Source organism: Homalodisca vitripennis, chromosome 3, assembly GCF_021130785.1.
Source record: "Homalodisca vitripennis isolate AUS2020 chromosome 3, UT_GWSS_2.1, whole genome shotgun sequence".
NCBI lineage: Eukaryota > Metazoa > Arthropoda > Insecta > Hemiptera > Cicadellidae > Homalodisca > Homalodisca vitripennis.
This window is the reverse complement of record NC_060209.1, coordinates 118,169,410-118,183,635: the sequence shown is the minus strand read 5'-3', so window position 1 is coordinate 118,183,635 and position 14,226 is coordinate 118,169,410. Positions and strand designations below refer to the sequence as shown.

The following is a 14,226-nucleotide window of genomic DNA, read 5'->3' as shown; positions in this document are numbered from 1 at the left end:
ACTAAAATGATAGAGAAGTTGTATCAAATAAGTAATCCCGAATGAAATAATTTTATATGATTGGTATTTACACATTATGTATCTACAATATTTCTCATAACAATTTTGTAGTTTAGTGTATTCCGAATTTGTTTAAAAACTGAAACAAACGTACAGTTCATCCAGACCAAGTCAGAGAACAAAATCACCTGACACTGAGTCAGGTAACAAAATTGATGTAAAAATGAAAAAGTCCAACCTTTATTATTAGTAATATTGTATAATTACTTATAAGATCTCAATTACATCCCCTTACTCAGCTCAAAAGTGAAATTTGGTTTTTTTTTTATCTCTTAGGAGAAATATGACGCGAACGGAGTTTGGTGATTCTCTTTACTGTAGTGATTCACTTCCGTTCGAGTAAAATGTCTGGCAAGGTTTACAGAGATTAGAAACCGCCTTTAAGCGAGGGTGATGCAATATTGGTGGTGTATTCGTATTGCCTACTTCCCTTGGTTAAGGGGCAACATCAGGTGGATGTGGACGTGTCTGAACATTACATGGTTTTTAAGTACGGTAATTCTTTGATTTCCCAAATTGCGATAGATAGCGCACGTGAATACGATTATTAGTGTATTTTTAGTATAAATACTTACTCTTAAGAGCCGACTGCACTTGAACGATCTTGGTGATTTCCTCCATAGTAACAAAGTTAAACCTCATGTAATTTTTCGTTTATGTTTTTGGTCTTAGCGTCATGAGAAGATATGTAATTTTGAAAATTTTATAAATATGCATCCAACTTTTTAGTTTTTTTTCGAAAATTTTATACTTTTTAAATATTTAAATGATGAAGTACACAAGATCTTTCTAAGTAACCAATAAAAATGTCGAAAAACAAAAATAAACGTTAGGATACGTATAAGTTATAACTTTAAATTGAGGCATCTCCCACAAGAATTAGTTCGTAAACGTGCACGATGATTAATGTTGTGTTTATGGGACTAAAATCAATATGGCCGCCACTACAACTGGCTCTTAAGTCGTAGTAAGAGGACTTCCTTAAGGCCGTTATGGATTATATATGGAGAGAGACTTAAGGATTCAATACAATGGTGCCTATTCGAACATTTTTCTAACCACGGACAACCAAAATCAATTAAAACTCTACTGGATAAACATCACAACATAGAGGAATCTGTCCGTTAACATTAAGAAGTTAGCATATTCCGTAAAGCAAGTATCTACTACAGATTAATTTACTCTTCTAACCAAGTTTGAATCCAACAGTAGTAAACAAATTGTTGAAAGTTAATAAGTTTCAATTATATCTCAAGTCCTACCTGACTACACTTTTTGTAACATACTAACAAAGGTTGTAGGACTTCGTTTTGTTTAAACGAGATTTACAAAAAAGTAGTGACAACTGTAACGTTTAATATAATTATTAAAGTTAACAACACATATAAACAATATATACTGCTCTCCGATTGTCAGTTTACAGTATTTTCTTGTATACTCTACATCGATATTTTATTTGTGTTGACGATTTTACACCTTAAAAATGTGCTGTAGGGCTCTATATAGATTAAACATTCCAAGAGTATGGAACATTAAAATATGTTATTTTATATAAGTTACACATTCAGTCAAATATTAACGCTTGCGTACTGTAGTGTTGACGTAAAACAACATGCCTACCACATTCATTTCAATAGGAATTACTGGCTTTCGTTCGCGTTTTGATAACTCATTAGAAACCATTTACAGGTTGTTACTAACAAATCTGAACGTCTCTTACGACAGCTTTATGATAAAAACTCCTGATATAATGAACTAAGAATCATTAAAAAAACAGGCACACGTATGTAATATGTCATGGAAATTTAGACATTCCAATAGATACGTCCAAACTGGCCAATAAGAGGCTTGAGATATCACCCCCCCCCAAAAAAAAAAAACGTTAATGATATTATGGTTAATACAATTTTTGTATGTTGTCCAAGTGTTCCTTATGACGCTTCGGTCGAAAAAGAATGGAGGAGTAAGGAAATGGTAACTTATCCTAACTATAACTGACCTCAAATGAGATTATAGTTAGATTTCAAGCTTGATCGCGTGATTAGCAGATAAGACGATTTCTTTCCTGCAAAGCATCACGGACTTAACTAATGCCTGAGTACGTGTACTGTTATGATTACTAATTTTATCCCTATTGAAGAAACAAATTTCTGGGTCCATTATAACTAAATGGGAGTTCGTAGTGATAAAGGTTTCTGACAATGATAACTATCCAATTTACCTCAGGAATATTGGATTTAGTTCTGATATAGAATTCTTTCCTTTATCAAGGTGACTGGCAGTCTCTTTGTTGACTATAAGATTTTATAATGAATTAGGCGCAGTAGAGATGCTCGAACCTATCATAACAACTTAAAGGTTTTGTATTCAACTGGACGTATGGAAATTTTAGGTGTCTTTACAGAGAGGTGAAATCCAGTAAGAAGATGGGAAATGGACTTCCAGGGATGCTTGGGACGGAGTTTTTAATGACTCCCTTGTAGGAAACCCAAAGAGAGCGATATTAGGGTCTACAATTTTCCTAGTCTGATGCGATAAAATGGGAAAAGATTTCATTCAGGTGACGGAGTTTCAGGCAATATTACTGGCATCAGAGAATTTGAGGATATCTTAACGTCCATCTAGGGGTTTTCGATGACCGAAGGCTATAAGCTCACTTATCAAATATGTTCAGCCTCTGTAAATTTAGACTTCAGTTATCATTAACTGGAACAAAACGATTGGAAAATGAACTGGTGTGAATCATCTACAGTAACATGTCTGTGTGCAAACTGTAAACGTGTTTAGACGTGATCTAGATCCTTACAAGAAGCAAGCTATACAAAAGCTACTGGAAATGGTCAGTGACGGAGCAAGAAGAGCAGAGTGATACGTCTGAGGAAGGGTGTTACTGTGTAGACAAGACAGCTGCAGGTGGTAATGCGGTGTTGATGGGACAAACGGGCGTGAAGTGAGACTGGCCACGGGGGGCACATTAGTCACTGCACCCCACACGCCCTTCCACTCCCCCAAACAAACAGATTAGTTCACTGTCATGTCCTCATCTATCCGCCACTTGATTTCTGCTCATCATCTTTCTCCCTCTCTCTCTCTCCCTCTCGTATCTAAATTTCAGAACATTTTTTGTCCGTTTTACAAATCTTACACTCTATACAAGTATAAATTAAAAAATACACTGCCGTTTAGAGAGAACTATATAGAGAAACATATCGGATCAGAGGGAATTGAAATAAATATAAAATTAAAAAATGTGATTTCCTTATTTATCAAAAATCTATACACATACAATTATTCCAATGTCAATATCTTTATTTTTAAGACTCTGAAACAAATATAAAATTTAGTTTAAATATTATTTGCGTATCATTAGTGAATTAAAATTAAATTCGTAATAGAAAAACCGACCATACAAACAAAACAGTACAGCTATATGAGTTAACCAAACAAAAGAACAATAGTGACAATTTTTAGACTGTTTATATACCTGAACATGTCCAGCAAAACGCATTAAACGCGGCGGCGCGGCATGTAGTAAAGAATAAAAAATGAGTGTGGAGAGTCCGTGTTGAGTGTTGGCGGACGCCGAAATGTATGTATGGGCGCTATCGAGGTACCACGGTACCACACCCAGAGGGAAGCTCGTCATATTACCCGTTTTTGTTGCCTGAGGCTTCGTATACCGGCCCTTATGGATTTCAGAGCTGTTCGAGACGGAGTTCCCGATTACCCCTTTTAGGATATCCACAGTTTTAGTTATTATCGACATCAGTTTCTCTGAATTGACGACGACTAGGTACTTGAAGAATCTTCTGCAATTCCTCCCGCCAGAACTGTTTTCTTGCGTCCTGTTTGTGGAATGCCGTGATATTCCAACTTATGTGCAGCAAAATTCGTATTATTAATTATTTATGTTCTCATTTCATCTTATGAACGACTGTTAGTGTAATCTACGTACATTAGCATATATTTCTATACTTTAATTCATTGAAACATGTATATTTATGTTTCTAGTATACAAATTGCATGTCTCTGTCTTTTTGTTTAGCAGACATTAACAGCTTGTATATTGTAACTATATTGCAATCAAAAGCAAGTGAATAATTACAACGGAATGTTTATACACCAAAGGAAGCAAAAATACTAATGTTTGTTTTATAGAACTAATACCAGTAATGGAGACATGAATAAATGGATTTCAAATATTTGCCATTATTAAATGTTATAAAAAGTATAACACTACGTTTCGAGGATGGAAATCTACCCTCTTCTAGAAAGTGGTTCTTTGGTTATACCTTCTTGTAACATATAACAATGGCAAATGTACGAAATCCTACTATCCTTACAAACTTTCCATCGTTAATAGCTAATAACCGCCTCCGAGTAGATTCCGACAACTACTTGTAACATATAACAATGGCAAATGTACGAAATCCTACTATCCTTACAAACTTTCCATCGTTAATAGCTAATAACCGCCTCCGAGTAGATTCCGACAACTACTTGTAACATATAACAATGGCAAATGTACGAAATCCTACTATCCTTACAAACTTTCCATCGTTAATAGCTAATAACCGCCTCCGAGTACATTCCGACAACTACTTGTAACATATAACAATGGCAAATGTACGAAATCCTACTATCCTTACAAACTTTCCATCGTTAATAGCCAATAACCGCCTCCGAGTAGATTCCGACAACTACGATCGTCAGTTTTCGGAGAGAGCACATTGTAGTCTAATTGTTGGTAGTGACGTTTAGCGGGGACTTTGTGCTTCATTTTTATTTTGTAATATTTTTTCCATAACCCAAACTGTGCATGACCCGAACCTCATGATTGGTTGGAAGATGCCACGTGACTAATTTTGGATGAACAATAATTGAAGAGCTATGAAAACAAAATTATATTTTGAGACTAGGTTGAAGTCCTTACGCTCGCCTTTACAATTAATTATATATTATATAACAAGGTATTTCACATTTCTTCATTTATCACTCATGATAAGATTTGTAAAGAACAATCGCCTTGTTAATGCAGTTATTACTTGTGGATTTTCTCTAACGTTAGTTTTTTTATAGAAACAATTTCTTAGGAACTTAAAATAATGTTATCTAGCATTTGCTTTAAGGGATAATGCAGTATAATTATATTGCCAATTATTTGTTTCGCTACATTAAAATAAACTTACTACTGTACAATTCGCTCTGTTTATTCGCAAATTTTCCAACGTTAGATTTTAATGTTACGTCTCACGAAATCTAATAATGTGCTTGTTAAAAGCATATACCACTTTTTTCTCGTTCATAGCTCAAAGAGTGACAATCGTTCAATAATAATTTCACATCAGTAAAATATCGAACTTTTCACTTTATTGTGTTTATGTTGAGTACTTTTTATGATATCAGATTGTAATCTCGAATAATAAGAAAGCTAGACTTCAGTCTAATCTATTGAGACTAATTTATTATCAGAATCAAATTACTTGCATTGTATAATTTTTAATACCATTGTTTCTTTAGCGTAGTATTAATATTTAAGCTTTGTGTTAAAATGATGTTTTATATTTGAACAAGCTATAACATTATAACAAAATTCGAATGGTGTAGTCAAACCCCGTTATTTAAAGGTTTACCGGAATAACACGGTATAACACGTTTACACAAAACATTCATTATTTGAATAAAAAGGTTATTATGCCATGTATCTGTCAACGAAAGATTAATTAATCCAACAAACATATCCAGTTCTTACTGTTACCTTATTTTTCCATTTTCAGGATTTCTCAGTTAAAGTTTAAGAATTGTAGTAAAAGCGTTATAAATAAGTGTAGTTTCCGTTTGATTCCATGACGCGATAAATCATGTCTCAAATTTTTTGCGGGCATCGATAATACCAACGGGATTTTTCTGTTTTACATATAAAAAACAGAACAACAACATTTGTTTCAACAATATTTGTTGTTGAGGCTCTTATAAAGCCTCCTAAGACCATTAAACAATGTTGTATTTTTATTTATATATCTTTGGAATTACTGAATAGACCTATTCTTACCAATAACTGCATTATTTATTTGGGCGTTTATGTAAAATTCCACCATAACAAGTCAATTAGATGAGTAATTAAAAGCATGAGTAAGAGAGGGAGGCGCCACCAGTTAGACGAACAAAAAGGGACTCATGTCCGATTTTAAAAAGTTTCTTTGGTTTGCCCCTCGTACTTTACAAATATTTTAAATATCACTGCTACGCTACTAATCAGTGTTTGGATAAATGTTCAAATAATTGTTACAAACTCTCGCCAGGTCCGCCATTCTCGACGTTTAGTGATCAATATAATCAAATTAGAAATTCACAGCATTTTGTTGCGTACCTAATCTCAGCTTTGCAGATGATTCATATATTTTCTCAGCAATATTTATGGGGGAAAGTATTCGAAAAATTAATTTTAATATATCAAGGTCATTTTATTTCTTTCCTTAGGTGACTGAACTTACTGATCGGTAATTTTATTGTGTGGCCGACGACGGTCCTTTGTAATAGCCAACAAACAGTTCACAATCTTAGTTGCGGACTTGGGGAGAGACTATTATTTTTGAAAACCACACCGTCTTCATGTACCAGACCAGACTTGAGTGTGGATGTAAGTGATCCTGCGGTTGGTAATAATTATTTGGTGAAATCTGTGTATTTATGTGGAAGAACATCTTGTTACTTAGATTAACGCACCAACAATTGTACTTATAATATTGATATTTTGTATGTATGATATTTTTCATTCCACGGTTCTGTTATAGTGGTAGGTTTGAAGTGCGCGTACGTTTTCTTTGCGTTTTGTCGAAATATACCAGAAAATGTTTTTAACATCTTCCAAATGTTTTTTTTTCCAACAGATGAAATATTGTCTTAAACAATAAACATCGATGTGCGCTTTTTTAATAACCAACACGGTTTTTCCATTCCATAAACCACCAAAATCGTAGTTAGTAAAAATATTTATTATTTGGTGATTCACTTATAGTAAACTTTCTCCATAAGTATTATGTACTAAATTGATATAGTCAAATAATCGTTTTTTTATGTTTATATTTACATTTGTTGTGTCTAAGCCATTATAATATAAAAAACTGATATATAAACAATGACTCTGTCTATTTCAATTTAATTAGATTTAAATAATCCCGATATAAAACATTGTGTAGAACACAACACCGAACCAAAACTTTTCAATATAATATTTCATCAATTATTTTGTGTTTAAAAGTGAGGCCAGATAGAGGGGAGGAGTAGTCGCTCCCCGCAGAGGCGACGATTTGAATGTCTTGTGACAAATGCTCTCACTAAATCAAACCGCTATTAATTACAAACGGCATAACTGCGCCGGGCCCGCAGCTGTAATCGAGGTTTTCGATCTCGCTCAATGTTTCCCCGGGGTGACATTCCCGCCCCTCCCCTAATTGGAATCCGCCCAATCCTCTCCAGTTCCGCCTTTATGGCCGTTTAACAAAAACTAACCTCTCAATAAAACTTTGCATAGCATTTTGGTCGTTGTTTTCTTGAAGAGTGGTAACAGTAAGTTCCTTATTGTGTATACGTGAATTATTATATTTTTTTTTTTATAAAAAATTATTTTATCATTTCATCTTTTTGCAGTTTAGTCGGTCGATATTAAAATTGGTATTCGTTAACCACTACGCTATAAGTAAAAGACATGACTAAACATATTTCTAACCTCCTTAATTGTATGAAATAATTACAGACACGAATATATGTTCACGATTTAAAAAGTTCAATATAACTTGCAAAACGTGCATTTCCAGTGTTTAATTGTTTTACGACAATGTTTTAGGGATTTTTATTACCTAATTCCTTATTTTAATCCAATCATTTATTGCCCGAGGGACAGATTTCCATCCTGATATACTCCCAACTACATTACCTCAGCCGAAAATGTAAGGAATTAATTTCTACAATAATTCAAAGTAATATATAATATATATATATATATATATATATATATATATATATATATATTATTCTATTATAATTCAAACTAATGCATAGCAAAACCACTCAATTTGCATAATGCATAATAAAACAATTTTGAACCGTACACTTTCCTTTAATCTTATATATTAAGAGAGCAAACTAATAGCCCGATTATTTTAATTTCGAGTTATCTTGATTATATATATATATATATATATATATATATATATATATATGGTTTATAAGGTTTCCATATTATTTTTACAATGAAGATTTTGTCTTTCAAATATCAAGATATAAGAATATTGTTTGTAATTTTAGTGGCTTTTATTTCCTCATTAAAGAGATATGACGAAGTTTTTGTCGTTAACCTGAGTTGTCATTAAGTTTCTAAACTTATAACTGATTATTTGGGAAGTCATATATATATGACACGGCAACAAATTGAGGTTTTAGCTCTAATTTAAATTTAATATAAAATAAGTAGCAAAAAATAAATTGTTACGTTGCGGATATTTATATTTTCCTTGTTGAAATAATTTATGGCACATAAGCATATGCAGAGAGTTTTATTTAAAACAAGCTCCGGCACAGGACATTGGGCATCTTTATCTATGCTGCATCAAATACTGGAAACTATGTCCTTTCACGACCATGGCCAGTGATTAGTTATATTTCTATCTATCATGATCCTTCTGAATGGTCGCTATTTAAAGGGAACCTGTTTGTCAGAATCACGAGCAAGACAAACAATATCCGCTTACTTGGCGACCATGATTGTAACCTTTACCTTCATTGGAATACCAAATATTACATGTTCTGTGTTTATGTTCGGTCGAAGCATTAGTAGCACACTGTGCATCTTTCCAACAAGTGGAAGCTCTTTGATTATATAGCTAACAATATTTTACAAACATAGTTTTGAGGAAACCGTACTATTAAAATTTTTCATCCATTATGTAAAGTGCTTTCCTTCTTTACCAATGTAATTTCTAAAACTGGTTGGTGTGGAGATCGAGTTGTTTACAACCAAAAGCAATGTCTTTCTTTAAGTAGTTTTAAAGGAAGAATTCCCTTTAGCATCTGCGAAATGTAAGGTACCATTGCCTTGCTTCATCCAGGGCCAACAACACGACAAACGTAGTGATGAAATAACACTTATTAGGCGTTTGCCACCTAAATTCCAAAAAGCTAAGTAATTTAGAAAACTGTAGTGGATACGTCTACATTAACTTGGAATTGCCATTAAAGTCGGATCTTATTGAGATTATGTTAATATTTAACTCCTGGGCATATCCCGTGTTTTAGTATCTTGCATATGTGCTGGGCTATAACCGCAATAGATTACTAGTCGGCCAACGGCCATCGCTCAGGGCCTGCCACTAGAGTGTAAACACACCTGTTACACACACAGTGAAGTGAGGTTATCTCTACCACACAAAGAGGGGGGATCAGCTGTGTGAGGCGGCCATGTTGGATCTGCTATCAGCTGACGCGGCGGCGAGATGTGAGGCGGCACCTTTGAGTGATAACATTAGCCCTGGTCCTATCCGGGAATTACAACCTGATATGGGGCCAGCCATTGTGTCGGCGCGGGCGCACCAAAGCCTCACATCTTTCAACGTTCACGTCTCAACATTCCAGCGAGTTTAGCAATTTAAAATCTCCTTCAAATTTAAATTCCCCTTAAACCTCACGGCGTTGTTCTTACTTACTTGAAATAATACTTGGAAAGAACTACATCCAGATTGATGTTGCATCCAAACACGAACATTTGGGCTGACAATATTGTTTTAATACATCGAAACTAATCCTTTGTATATTATAGAAACAAAGCAAATAAACAGGGTTTTATAAGGAAACTATAAAAATAATTGTCTGGTTTTAAATTGCTGAGATGTCATAGAAACTTATATCAGGTAGAGAAAAGTCAGGAAGTTACTATATAGGAACTTTTGTTTGAAGTCCAAATTGCAAAGAAAATCTCGGATGGGTTCTGGTGTATTAACTATTAATGTAAAAAAAACTCCGCCGGCCCAACAAAAGGGCTTAACGTTTTCGGGAACCTTTACATATACTGCTTTGCAATATATTTATACAAGTATTACGCTTGAATCACGGTTAACTCGTTTTTTTCTAATTTCTCATCTTAAGATGCGTGCTCTCTTACGAGTAATGGAATCTATCGGAGTTAGTTGGAAAGCTAAACTGTACCGAAAATATCAATACGTCTACCTTGCATTTTATTCCACTACCAAAAGCCAGGCTGTCAAATGAATTAGGCAAGACTGATAGCTGCCGTATAACAACGCTATTGTTAAACCGAACGAACTTTTCTCTCGCCATCAGTTTACTTACTTTCGGATGTCTGCTTAGATAAGAATGAAAGGGATAACTATCATAACTATTTAAATACAAATGTATTTGTGGTTATGTAAATATCAATAAATTATGATCTACTGGAAGCGTGTTTAAATCGTAGTGCGTTATTTAATTTGATATAATTACTGCCCAGAAAGATATAGTAGACAGAAATGATGTTGTGTTACAGGAAAGACGCGGACGAAAGACAAGTATCGGGTAGTGTACACAGATCACCAGCGCCTGGAGCTGGAGAAGGAGTTCCACTACAGTCGCTACATCACCATCAGACGCAAGGCGGAGCTGGCCACCAACCTCGGACTTTCCGAGCGCCAGGTCAGTCATAGACAAATATAAATATGCAACTTCCCAGAACGTTAGTGCTATTGAAACTGCAAGAATACATACAAATGTTCTTAGATTACTTATCTAGGCCAACTAAATCAGTTTGTAACACAACCAATGAAAATCACGATTTGATTATTTCTTCTTAAGTACAATGTTACTGTAAAATTCTTGTATCTCTTTGTATTTTTAATGACGTGTTTTTATTTATGTCTAAATTGCTTGTATTATTACTTTACTTTTATTTCTGTTATGTGGGTCTGATGATGTGTTCATTGAACACGAAAGGCCTCACAAAAATAAAATTACTTAAGTATTGGAGTGTTTGTTCTTAAATTAAGCATTTGATTCCAAAAAGAAGAAACTGGTAGAATGTGATGTACTGTATTGACCATGTTCTAAAGTACAATACTATTGTATCGACCATGTTCTAAAGTACTATACTATTGTATCGAAAATGTTCTAAAGTACTATACTATTGTATTGACCATGTTCTAATGTACAATATTACTGTATTTAACCATGTTCTAACATGTTCTAAAGTACAATACTATTGTATCGACCATGTTCTAAAGTACTATACTATTGTATTGACCATGTTCTAATGTACAATATTACTGTATTTAACCATGTTCTAAAGTACAATACTATTGTATCGACCATGTTCTAAAGTACTATACTATTGTATTGACCATGTTCTAATGTACAATATTACTGTATTTAACCATGTTCTAACATGTTCTAAAGTACAATACTATTGTATCGACCATGTTCTAAAGTACTATACTATTGTATTGACCATGTTCTAATGTACAATATTACTGTATTTAACCATGTTCTAAAGTACAATACTATTGTATCGACCATGTTCTAAAGTAATATACTATTGTATTGATCATGTTCCAATCCACAATATTACTGTAATTAACCATGGTCTAAAGTAAAATAGTACAATACTGTTGTATTGACCAATTACTGCATTTTGTAATGTGCAGCAGGTATTACTGTTTTGACCAACTTTTAAGTTTATACACCACAATAAAATACTGCTAACTGAAACTTCCATTCAAAAATGTTGACTGAATATAGGTAGGTCCTAAAAGCTAGGCAGAAAATGTCTCAAGAGTTTAACTGTGTTAGTAATATATTGACGCTGTGTGAACTGTAAACTAAAGACAACGCTATCCCGCTACTGCATAATTACTAAACTGTATAATAGCTAATAATTAAATATGTGAGTACGCTTTTATACCAATAAAATGACTCATCTTTATTTCTCTGTTGCAGGTTAAAATCTGGTTCCAGAACAGACGAGCTAAGGAACGCAAGCAGCTCAAGAAGCGAGAAGAACTCCTCCACAAGGAGAAGATGCAGCAGCTCGCCATGTTGTGAATTCTGTCCTCCCGCGTGGTGGTTATTGTTTATAGTGTAATTTTTTATTTAACTTTTTTATTATAATTATTAGTCACTATTCTGTAAATAAAACTTAGTTTTGTACAGTTCCTTGTTATATAAATGTATGTTTAAGGTATTCATAATGTATTGTTGCTTATTAATTAATGACATTTGTGAAAAAACGTGTTTTGTTCCAAGACATGTAGACTGTAGATTTATCACTTATACAGTTGACTGTAGCTAACAATCCCGTAATCATGCTGACCAAAAGAAGTTTTGTCGTGATTGCCAAATAAATGTAGAGTTTTATTAATAAATTCTATATTAATGTGCTTTATTAAGTAAGAATTTTGATTAAGTTTTAAAATGTATAAATATTTGAAATGGCTAACGAACGTATTGTATTGACATTCAATTTGCAATTGTGATGTTTAGGTTTTACTTGTATTTTTAGTACTATTTTCTCTAATAGTACGCCTATGTAGTTATATTTAAATTCGTTACTGGACAAACTAAATTATTTAACATTTAAGTACTAATTAACTAATTATTCAAACATATGCATAGTGTTTATGTACTATGTTATCTTGTATTTGAAATATTGTACTTAAAAGTTCTTGTGAGTATATTAATTTTATTTTATTTTGTTCTATTTTACATTTACAGCAGTAGTAAGAATATGTGTTGCTTACGAATGAAGATTATTGTCGTACGTTGTGGAAAGTCACAAGTATATTGAGGTGACATTTTTGTTATTTGATGTCTTAAAAGTTATACATTTTGTTCATAGATTTAAATTTACACGTGATTTCATTTTTATTGAATTCAGTTTCTTTCTTTCATTGACATGTGCGACAATTAAACTCGCTGAAATTGTATTTTCACTTTTGACAAATTGAGCTGTTGATAAAATTAGCCAATATTATATTCTAAACTAAAATATGTATTTTGAAACCAGTTTAACGTTTACATTTTTGTACAGTGATTGTTTAGCACATACCCTAACATGAATGTTTCATACACAATGTTATCACGGACTTTAGCGAGCTGTAAAATTATTGTGCCTTGTTAGAAGTGTTTGCTTCTTTAGTTTATTTATTACTTCAATTGTAGAATAGTTTTTTTTGTAAATAATTCGGAGTACTACCTTCATGTTAATAGTTGTATCAAATACATTTGTAAAAAAGATATTAAAACAACACTTAAATACACAATACAACTAATCAATTTACTGATATCTCCTTTATTTCGATTATTCTAACCCCTTATAAGTTTCTATACAGATTAACTCAAATCTGATCTGGATCGGCCTCTAATTAGTTTGTTTGCAGCACAAAATTGTCCTTCTTATTTGGTATTTCTACCCGAACAGTTTTATAAACATTAACAAAACATTATTTTTTATATAAGTGCCCTAACATCACTGGAAGTTTTTTATTTAAAAAATAATTGGTTTCGTATTTCATAATGTATGAACAGATTTTATATTACTGTTGTAGTTGTCTTGTAGACAAATAAAACAACATAAAAATGTTATACAACAATTACACATTCTTATCTACAATTAACATTAATCGAATTATGGAGGTTGAACAAAATGTTTACTAAAACTTTGTCGTTGGCAACATAGCTACAGTTAATTAAACTATAGCCTTCAACTGAAATTTGACGAAGCGTAATACATTTCTGCTAAAAATATTACCCTGAATAGGCTGCATCCGACACTGTAATTAATTTTCTACAATATCGAATTTCACTCTACTCGTTCACTAAACCGATTATCTTTTCGATCATTCGTATACTATGATAGATTCTCGTAGTTCGATATTGACACAAGACTTTCTTGTCTTGATGGAAAAGGACGGTTTGTCCCCACGCTTAGTCCTAAAAGGACCTATGCGCCTCCCTTACTTGTGGGAATCCTCAAAGTCCGAGGCTTTTGCAGAAGCCTGTAAGATTTGACTTGGTAACTGCAGTAATCAAGATCGGATCGTGAAAGTAATCGAGGCCGACTGTGAACCCGGTTTGAAATAAAAACAGCTGATTCGAACGTTACATAAATAGACGATTGCCGCATAA

The 14,226-nt window shown here is 33.2% G+C and overlaps 1 protein-coding gene across 2 annotated transcripts in view; it reads left to right on the top strand.

Moving 5' to 3' along the window:
- LOC124357397 (homeobox protein CDX-1-like) overlaps positions 1 to 13,384 on the top strand; it is a 52,866-nt gene extending 39,482 nt beyond the window's left edge. For both annotated transcript variants that reach the window (XM_046809158.1, XM_046809157.1), the window contains exons 2-3: positions 10,598 to 10,743; positions 12,040 to 13,384. In XM_046809158.1, the coding sequence (XP_046665114.1) occupies positions 10,598 to 10,743; positions 12,040 to 12,144 (251 nt within the window). In that variant the 3' untranslated portion in view covers positions 12,145 to 13,384. The remainder of the gene's footprint in view (positions 1 to 10,597; positions 10,744 to 12,039) is intronic.
- Positions 13,385 to 14,226: the final 842 nt, after the last annotated feature.